At 37.5% G+C, this 10,317-nt stretch overlaps 1 protein-coding gene across 3 annotated transcripts; it reads left to right on the forward strand.

Moving 5' to 3' along the window:
• The first annotated feature begins 1,511 nt into the window (after positions 1–1,511).
• Positions 1,512–9,823, forward strand: LOC111402174. Of its 3 annotated transcripts, none has more exons than XM_023030319.1 (4): positions 1,512–1,941; positions 2,454–3,371; positions 5,515–6,570; positions 7,058–9,823. In XM_023030319.1, the coding sequence occupies exons 1-4, from the start codon at positions 1,716–1,718 to the stop codon at positions 9,499–9,501; spliced, it is 4,644 nt and encodes a 1,547-aa protein (XP_022886087.1). In that variant the 5' UTR covers positions 1,512–1,715; the 3' UTR covers positions 9,502–9,823. The 3 variants fall into 3 exon arrangements, with proteins under 3 accessions (XP_022886087.1, XP_022886089.1, XP_022886088.1); XM_023030321.1 differs by having other exon boundaries at positions 1,512–1,908; XM_023030320.1 differs by having other exon boundaries at positions 1,514–1,941; positions 7,064–9,823.
• Positions 9,824–10,317: the final 494 nt, after the last annotated feature.

Below are 10,317 nucleotides of genomic sequence, written 5' to 3' on the forward strand. Positions count from 1 at the left end.
CACTTTTATACGCAGAACATGTGACTATAGAGATTCTAACGTAATTTGATATTAATTAGGTTTCATGTGGGTTAATTACTCTATCACTAATGAGCTTAATAAATTTTAAATTATTAATTTTCAATTTTCGTTTCATTTCCCCAAGTAACCGTATGAATTAAATTGGAAATGAAAGTTTTGTTTTTATTATTTTATTATTATCTATATTAATAAAATATTAAATACTAACACTTTTTTTTTTATTAGAATAACTCGGACATACTAGCTGAATATTACTTTTTCTTAATTCCAAATTATACTATTTGACAAGAGCTATAAAATGAGTATAATATCGATATATTTTTAATAACTTTTAAAATACTTAAATATTCGATCCAAATAAGTTACGATAAATTAAAAATATACGCTTGCGGAATAAACCATTTATGCAAATAAGTGGGACGTGTTTATCACTTCAACTTTTCGACTTTAGTGTGACGACAGTGTTGGACACGGATTATTTTATTTGTTAAATTACCAACCCACATGGAAAAATTTAAAATTTGGAGTGTTACATATATGTAAAACAGGTGAATCATACTATCGTTACTTGTTAGACAAAGCGTGTGAAAAATAAACGAGTTGAATAATGATGCAGTTATAAATGTGAAGTTGAAGAATTATACCATCTCGTCGTTGTTGACGAAGTACGATTTGCATGTGGCAAGTTGATATTAGCCACTTGGCATTCGCTTCCTAAGTAGTGCATACGTGTCACCCATGTAAATTATAAGTGTACCAAAACTTAAGCAAAGTTAAGCATGTTTGACTAAACATTTTTAAAAAAATATTTTAAAGTTTTTTATTATTATTATTATTATTTTTTTCGTTTGGTAATATCTTTTATATAAATTACATATTTCTACTTTAGTTAATAAATTTACTTGTTTGTAAAAAAAACCGTATCTTAACATCAAATTAAACTCTTGTTTGAGCCTATTTTATCAATTTTTTTTAAGACTTATTTTCAACCATATATTTTTCAATAAACTGCTTGTTGTTACGGATTGAAAGTCAATTAAAATTAAATTTTCGACCGTTATTTTATTATTCCAGACTTCATTTTTGAATTCTTCTCTCACAATTAGGACCCACTTTATCTCTAACGATAAAAAAATCAATTATCAAATTTCCCACCAAACAAACTCAAAATAATTGTACACGCAAATCGAAATTTTTTCTTATTTTTTAAATCTCGCGTTCTCTAGAAATATACTATTCCCAAATACACTTTCTTCCCCAACATAGGGCTCAAACAAGGGTTAAATAATTTATTATTATCTTTGTCGACTAAAAGGTTACGTGTTCTGGTACTCGACTAAAGTTAAAAACTTAAAAGTACCATTTTTAAGAGTTTTTGAACGAATAATGCTATTTATCTAGGCTCATAATGCATAGATAATGACAATCAAGTGGCGATAATTGAGGTACCAATTTACAACATAGGGTGTCTAAATAGAGTGAGCTCGCAAGTTTCTAACCTTAGCCGAAGCAAACATGCTTAAATGATAACATTTTCCTTCGGTTATAAAAGAAATCACAGTAAGAAACACCATTGAAATGAAGGTCCACTTCTCTCCCTCCTCTCAAAACCCTATATCACCGGGATTTCCTTGCCCCATACACCCAAAGAAAGGTGTCAAAATTTAGTAGCAGTAGAGTAGTAGTGATAACTGATGCCGCCGGAGGTATTTCAATGGGACCGGAGAAGCTTTCGGAGGTACGATAGACCCGGGTCGAATCCCGCCTTTTGGGGAGGATTCAGTGGCGGTGGACGTGGCCCTACTAGATGGCGGGACCAGCACCACCCTCAACCGCTGCCGCCGCCGTCTCATCCTTACCACCACCATCAGCACGGCTCTTACTCAGGTTTCCGCTCCCGCCCTCCCCCTCCCCCTCCTGGTGAGTAATTAATTTAATTTTCCTTTTTATGAAATGGAATCGATGAACCAAGTTAATAATCTATGGAGAAGTTCTAAATGTTTTTGACTAGAAGTGAAATTTTGGGCTTTAAATGTAATTGGAGGAAGAGAGAGTTCTTTGAGCTCTTAATATTTTTGGATAGAAAGATTTTTCAGGGAAATAATCCACATTTAATATCTTAAAGTCCGCCATGGAGACCAGATATATAAGCTCAATTCTATTATACGAACTACTGATGGGTTTGACAGATATGTCTGAAGGCAGATGTTGTGTGTTAAATGAAAGAAACTTACTTAAAGGATGGCTTGTCGATTGTATGCTTGTTAGATCTGTGGTTCCTTTGATTTTCTTTGTCCGATTTGAAATTGGTGAAATAATATAATTCATGCAAAAATTGAACTTTTACTGCGTGATTGTGAAGTTTGTCTTTGACTATTGATTTGCGTTTTCTCTGGCCACTTTTTATGGCGGTTGGATTGTATTTGCTGAAGGTCTCGGAAAGCAGGGTGGTCGAAACATGTACCAAGAGGAGTCCAGTCATGTCTTTCCACCTTTTGGGTCACAGTTCAGTGACAGGATTTTTTATGACATGAATTATCGGCCTCCTAATTCTTGCATTGATGGAAGATATTTCAGACATAACAGGGAAATTAGGGGTTCCTTTAGCCACAAAGTCTTGAAAGATCACTCTTGGGAGCCTACTTCCTCGCCATGTGGTCCAAGGAGACCCATCAGTGATCTAAACGAACAGAGTTCTGTAGAGAATGGGAAATCTTACAATTATGGCAGCAATAACAGCAACGGAAGCAACAAATCCTCCTTCCATCCTCTTCCTGACAGCATAACCTTGTTGGGTCAATCTCAGTTTCTCTTGAAAGTGAAGCATGATAAGAATGGTGCCAATACTGAGAGAGCCTACAAAGGTCATAAATTAGAGAAAGAGAACCCACTGGAGTCTATAGATTGCAAATCTTTGAAACGGACCCGGTTAGGAAGCTTATCTTCAAGGGGATCTGGTTTTAGCCTTTGGAGTACCTTCAAGAGTGTGGGAACAGACTCCAATGATACTGTGCCGCAGGTGCGGCCAAAGATTGCGATGCCAGTTCAGTCTCCTTCTGGGGGTGCTGTTGCTTGTCCGATTTCTGCTTCTAAGACTTCTTCTGAAGATAATAGTTCCAGGAAGAAGCCCCGCCTTCAATGGGGTGAGGGACTGAAAAAGTTTGAGAAGAAGAAAGTTGAAGACCCTGAAGATGGTGCAACCAGAAATGGATTGGTCATTAGTGATAGTGATACAGAAGTTATGCAGTCTGATGCCGTGAACCTTGCTGATGAGAGTCCTAAAGCTGCAGCTTTATTGGATTGTGCCTCACTGGCTACTCCATCTTCGGTTGCTTGTAGTTCGTCGCCTGGTAAGTTGTTGGATTCCTTGTTAAGCACCTTACCTTTTCCATCTGTGATATCTGTTGGTATTTATCTACCCTTCCATTATTGTTAAAACATCTAAAAGAGGAAGAATACAAAGGGAAAGTGTATAGGAAGTAAAGAAGGCAGTAAATTGAAAAAGAAAGTATACACAGAAGCAATCTGGATGTAAATATACCTATTTTAGGATTACGGAATAGGTTAAGTTTGACAAACTTGTGAACCAAATGAATGCTTAACAGCTGTAACTAACTTTCCGTGTGTGTATCAAGTTGATTATGTTATTTTTTTCGCTACTTGTGGAGATAGTTTTTAAGAATGATCTCCTCCTTTTACCCTACCCCCTCACTCCTCAGTCATCCTTTGGAGATAGTATTTAAGGATTCTCTAGTGGATGAGATTTTAGAGAGTTTGCAGTGTTCATAGTAAGAATATATAACCACAACCATTCTCCAAACTCGCGTTCACCCCAAGAACAACAATTTAAGTCTCATTTCTGACTACATGGGTGAGCTGTAGCCTACTAGCCTGTATGATTCCTTTTTCGCGTTTGCATTTGATTCGTCACTATATCTACTGAAATTTGTTAAATTAAAATTTAGGCAATTACATGAGACTAGTTTAGTTTTGGTCTACCTCTTGTGCAGGTTGATAGCCAGCGTAAAATTTTATTGCACTTACGTGTTCGAATCTTCTTGACTCCTATAATCTAAATGGAACTGTGGGTATGATAATTCAGCCAACTGATCTACCATGTTGGTTCCCAGCGCATGTCTCATGGTAATAACTTTTCTAACTTGTAGGCAAAGTGAAACTTACCGAGGGCCCGTTTGGCATGACTTTTGCTTTCTATAGAAGAGCTTTTGCAGGAAATTACCTTGTTTTTATTTGGAAACTAAGATTTAAAAGAGCTTCCTATTCCGGAAGTGCTTTTAGAGGAAGTCTCATGAACACAAAAAGTTAAGACCGCTTCTGCTGAGAGGAAAGAAGCTTTTGTTGAATCAGGGAATGGCTATCCTGCTTTCCAAAGGTCAACACCAAAAAATGTGAAAAGCCAGAGGCACAAGCCCTTGCTGTACTATAAAGGAGCTTTGAGCGAGGGTGTGAGGCTGAGGGTTGCTTTTTCTCTTCTAACTAGAAGAAGCACTTTCATAAAAATAGTCAAATGGGTCCAAAAGCTGCTTTTGACTTTTCAAAGTTCATGCCAAACGAGCCCTAAGTATGGACTGTAGATGTAAATCATTATTACTTTAACTGCTTAGTATTAGGGGTTTCCAACCGGTTTAGGTTCCATGTGAAATCTTTACTTGCTGTTAATAGTTAGCTTTCTCTTAACATTTAGGAGTTATTCGACATTATTTATATGGCTAATAAATAATAAGCAGCAAATGTTTTATTATTTCTTCATAATTGGCCATATTTGACTTCTCTTCAGATGCTGGATTGATGGAATGTCAGAGATTCTCATACGTGGATAATCAATTTGTTAATTCTTAATTCTGCTTATTGGTTTGTCCTAGCTCGTGAAATGTTGCCTTTTATTTATTATGTTTATACTGATTAATGCTACTTTATCTGAGCACCCACTTGATTTGGTTCTAGACTATACAAAAGGTCAATATAACACATGATTAGTGTTCTGCATCTTTTTGTCGTATAGAATTATAGTGCTGAATATGTGATGTTAATGTGTCCTAGCTGAAGTTCAGTGGTAATCTTCTTAATTGAAATGACATGTTCACATCTGTTTATGTTTTACATGTGGTGGCCAAAAGTCGGATACTTGATGAAATCCTAATAGAACTCTATACTGATTATAATATTTATCGAAATTTCTCTGTTAATTTGGAGCATAATTAACTGTTGCTCTGCTTTTTATATAGGTAGTATTGATTTTTCTGCATTTGTTGCTTCATCTGCATACCGTAAGGATGATGTGCTTTTCTTTATTTGGTATACGAAGAGTTTCCTTTCACGCTTTGTAGATCTTAATGTCAAATCCTTTCATCCTTGATAAGCAAGTTCCTTTGTTGGTATTTTTCAGACTTGAGATCAGTGGATCAATGCATTATTTTATTTTCGCAATTATATCTCATTTGAAGTTTTCTCACTCTCTCTTTAATAAGACAGGTGTTCAGGAGAAACAATCCATCAAGGCAGTAAGTTTTGATCATGATAAGACTAATTTTAGTTATTCACCAAGTAGTCTGTCCCAGATGCAGTGTGTGGGGCCAACTTTCAGTTTAGAGAACTTGGAGCTCACGTCTATTGCTAATTTGAGCTCTTCGATCAGTGAATTGTTAAGACCTGATTATCCACATTCTGTGGATTCTGGTTTTGTGCGAACTACTGCGATGAACAAGTTGTTGTTATGGAAAGTCGACGTATTAAAAGCACTCGAGATGACTGAGTCCAATATAAATTCGATTGATACTGAGATGAAAACATCGATATCTGAGGTTGGAAGTAGCTTTCCTTATCCAGCTGCATCATGTTTGCTGCCAGGTGACAAGATTTTGGAGAATATAACCGAGGTATTGGACAATGAGAACACTGTGGTGAAAGAGGAGGATATTGATAATTCAGAGAGTGCGATATCAAAGTTTGTTGCAAGTGCAGAGGACTTCTGCCCTTCTGAACGAGCCAATCACATTGAAGGATACCTAAATTCTGATGTAAATAATTCTAAAAACCTGGAAGTGAATTGTTTAGAAAATAGTCTTAATGATGAGGAAACAAAAGGTCGTGTGGATGATTCTGAACCGATCTTGAGTAGTAATTATCCTACTCTTGCTAGTTGTAGCAATTCATGTTGTGGTAGTGAGGATGTATATGATTTAATACTGGCAACCAACAAAGATTCTGCAGATAGAGCTTCAGAAGTGTTAAATAAGTTATTGCCTGCCAACCAGTGTCATTTTGATATTTCAACTGCTGCTGGTGTCTCATATTTGCCAAGTGATTCCATGATAATGAAGAAGAAATTTCTAACGAGGAAACGATTCGTACAATTTAACGAGAAAGTCACGACCCTCAAGTTTAAGGTTTTTCATCACTTCTGGAAGGAAAATCAGCTACTTTCTGTAAGGAGAGTTCCTCTGAAGTCACACAAGAAAGATCGAAATTGGACTGATTATTTTGCCTATCGAAAGCATCATTCCTGTCCCTCTAGATTTTCTTCTGCCGGTAAGAAGTTTTGGCTTTATATGCCTCTTTGATTTTAATGGGATATGATTACTTGGTAGGATTAGGATTGGCTTCTCTTTTTCATTTATGCAATTGCTAGTATGAATTGGAAGCTAATGAAATACACTTACAGTTGGAAAAGAGCTTCTGAGTTGTAAATACATTGGGTTCTGTCTAGTTCACAACTCATGCTTGCATGAGACTTTTCAAAACGCTGATTTGGGATTGTTGATCGGAAGCTTTGTTTTCTCAACTGTAGATTTGTCTTCTTTCACAGAAAAAGTGAAATGATAGCCCCTATTTATTTAGGAGTTGTTTGTTGCAGTATCACTGGAACAACATTGCTTGATAAAATCCATTTATATTTTTCTCCGTAATTTGCACTTAATTTATTTTTTGTACACTTGCCTTTAAACTTAAATATTCAATGGGTTAGAGAATTGATTATGTGCCTGTAAATCTATCCTGACATTATATATATCCATGGTCTCAGTCTTTGCTAAAGGGAATCTTAGCCTGGTGCCCACAGAAGAAGGAATTGATTTTGTGAGTAGGTTGCTTTCGAATTTCAAGCTCAGACTCTACAGGAATACACTGAAGATGCCAGTTTTAATTTTGGACAAGAAGGAGAAGTTTATATCGAGGTTTATCTCGAGTAATGGTTTGGTGGAAGATCCTCTTACTGTTGAAAAAGAGAGGTCTATGATCAACATCTGGACATCTGAAGAGAGAGAAATTTTCGTCGACAAACTTGCTACCTTTGGGAAAGACTTCAGTAAGATAGCGTATTTTCTTGATCACAAAACAACTGCAGATTGCATTGAGTTTTACTACAAGAATCACAGGTCGGAATACTTTGAGAAGTCGAAGATGGGATTTCCAAACCAAAGGAAGACCCGATCTGGTGGTACTTACCTGGTTGCATCAGGGAAAAGATGGAATCGTGAGGCAAATGCAGCTTCCCTTGACGTACTGGGTTCAGCATCAGCAGTTGCTGTTTCTGCTGATAGTGGTATAGAAATTCAGCAAAAATGCACCTCGAGATTCTCTCATGGGTTGAGTGCTTACGGAGAATCAAGAGGTGATATTGGTTCATTACAAAGATCAAACAATCTCGATATTAAAGTTAATGATCGAGAAACTCTGGCTGTTGATGTGTTAGCCGGTGTATGTTCTTCCTTGTCACACAAAGCTATGAATTCTTGCATTACGAGTTCTGTTGATCCTGCAGAGATCTGCGAGGAACTTTACGATTCATGCTTAGATGAGAGCTGTGAGGAGATGGACACCACTGATTGGACTGATGAGGAGAAATCCATTTTCATACAGGCCGTTTCATCTTATGGCAAGGATTTTGAAATGATCTCACAGTGCGTCAGAACCAGATCCATAAATGAGTGCAAGGTCTTCTTTAGCAAGACCCATAAGTGTCTTGGATTGGATATGATACAGCCCAGACCTAGCAATGCGGTGTCTGGTGATGCTATGGGAGGTGGAAGTGACGACTCCGAAGATGCTTGTGTTGTGGAGTCAGAGACTATTATTTGCTGCGAGAGATCAGGATGTGAGATGGGAGAGAACCTTCTGTCTCCCGATTTAAATACGAGCTGTGAATCTGATATAGTAGGAATACCGACTTTGAAGCCCCATCTTAACGAATGTGAGGAAAATAATGGAACGGGTTTTGATGATTTTATGGATGCTGAGAAATCTGGGACAGATCTTTGTCAGGAGAAGGATATGGCCGGTTTAGACTTTGATACAGATGCAAATGAGCAACGCGCTAATTGTGGAACTTTGGATGTCTCCTGTGATACAGAATCTTTACGAGTAATTGAAGAGGCTGAGAACCATGTCCAGTCTAATAGATTGGGCGAGACACAGAATGCTGCTTCAATTGATTTTTCTGATGGGCATCGTAGGCCAGGTGTTTCTTCTCATCCATGTGGTGATGCACATTCTTCTACGCAATTAGATATATCATTGGGATGCCAAAAGAAAACTTCTAATCATAATGCTTCATCAGCTGCTCGAGCTATTGCGACCAGTGATGTGCAGTGTCAGAAAATTGCTCGGACGGGTAATTGTCAACATCATCTTTCCTGTCGCTCATTTTCAGATCGTGTCGAGTCTTCCCAAATTCTTGGGGACTTGAAGGTTTCAATGTCAACTGTGAAGGAGAAACATGTGGGTATTAGTTGCGAAAGAGAAGTTTCACTTCAAAGTGACGCAAAGGTAGATGGAAATTTTCCATTAGATCGGAGTTCTGGATTCTCTCTTCAGAAGTGCAATAGTTTGAGATTTCAGACTTCTTCCGAGGCTCCAACTCCATCGCAAGAGCAGACAAGGGATTACTGTAGGAAAGGTGGTGTGAAATTGTTTGGTCAGATTTTAATATCTTCTCAGGGTAAACAAAATTCTTCTATACCGCCCAATGATAAGAAAATGCATCATCCTAAATCAGGTAAGCAATCATTCAGTGGGAATCAGACTATTAATTTAAATTCAACTCAAGCGAAGTTTGACTGTGTTGACTACCTGAGCTCTGAGAATATTCCAATCACAAATTTTCGTTCTTGGGATGCTAATAAGTTTCAGAATGCTTTCCCTCCTTTTCCCAATTCGACTCTCTTGCTTCGTCAGAATCCTGCTGCAGTTATCATGCCATTGGACAAACTAAAGCAGCCATTGTTACATCAAGTTGTCAAGAGCTTTCCAATCCCTGGACAAAGTAGCTGCAACAGAGTAGCAGATTATGAGGTTCCAAGGAAAGGTGAAGTGCGGCCTTTTACAGTAAATTTAGAGATGCAACGAGCAAGAAGTTGTTCTAATGTCATGTCAGGTACCCAACAGCCAAAAAAGGGAATGGTTGTTCACACTGGCGTTTCAGATCCTGTGGAGGCCATTAAACTGCACTATGCAAAAAGCTGAACAACTGTGTCCCGACTGCAAACATCAGAGACAATGATGTCCGGCCATAGAAGGGGCAGGAGGGATTTTACTGAGAGGCTCTCTATGATGGTGTCACATTGTGTATATATATTTTAAATGTTTTTTCATTTCAATTCAGCAATGCTAGGGCTGTTTTTAGTCTCAAAAAAAAAAAAAAAACCATCATTTTGATCAGAAGATTTGTAGTTCTTGTAATATTGCAGCAGCTTTGTATTTGTTGTATTTGATGGATATAGAGAAAATAATCCCTCAAAACAATTTGAAGTTGTCGTAAATGATTTATTGCTTTTGAATTTCAGAAGTTCCAGCCCAAACTGATTGTTATTATACAAATATCATAGGTTTGGAGTTCTGATTTGCTGTTTCCGTTTCCTTTTCACCATTCAAATTGACATATTGCTATAATTTTGAAGTGCTAATAATTTTGTGGGATGTATCATATATTTATATGTTTTTTCTTAAAGATTTGCGTCCACTAAAATTTTGACACTTCAAAATTATAATGATAATTAGTATATGATATTGAGAGGAATAGATAGTGTTGACCCCAAAAAGTGCGCCAACAGATGTCGGTCCCACCCGCGCTTGCGTGGGCGAATGTCCAACACGCTAAAATACGTGGATGGTCTAAAACGAGCGGTTCAAAGGGGCGTGGGAGCAGCCCAACGACGCGGGACGGTGACATTCGGAATCCGGCTGGTTGTTCGTAATCTGATTGTACAATAATTACCAACCGGTGCTCGTAAATGTATGTGTAAAAGTGTATAAACTCGATTTGTATATTGCAAGTAAATG

The sequence above is a fragment of the Olea europaea genome, chromosome 10 (genome assembly GCF_002742605.1).
Source record: "Olea europaea var. sylvestris chromosome 10, O_europaea_v1, whole genome shotgun sequence".
NCBI lineage: Eukaryota > Viridiplantae > Streptophyta > Magnoliopsida > Lamiales > Oleaceae > Olea > Olea europaea.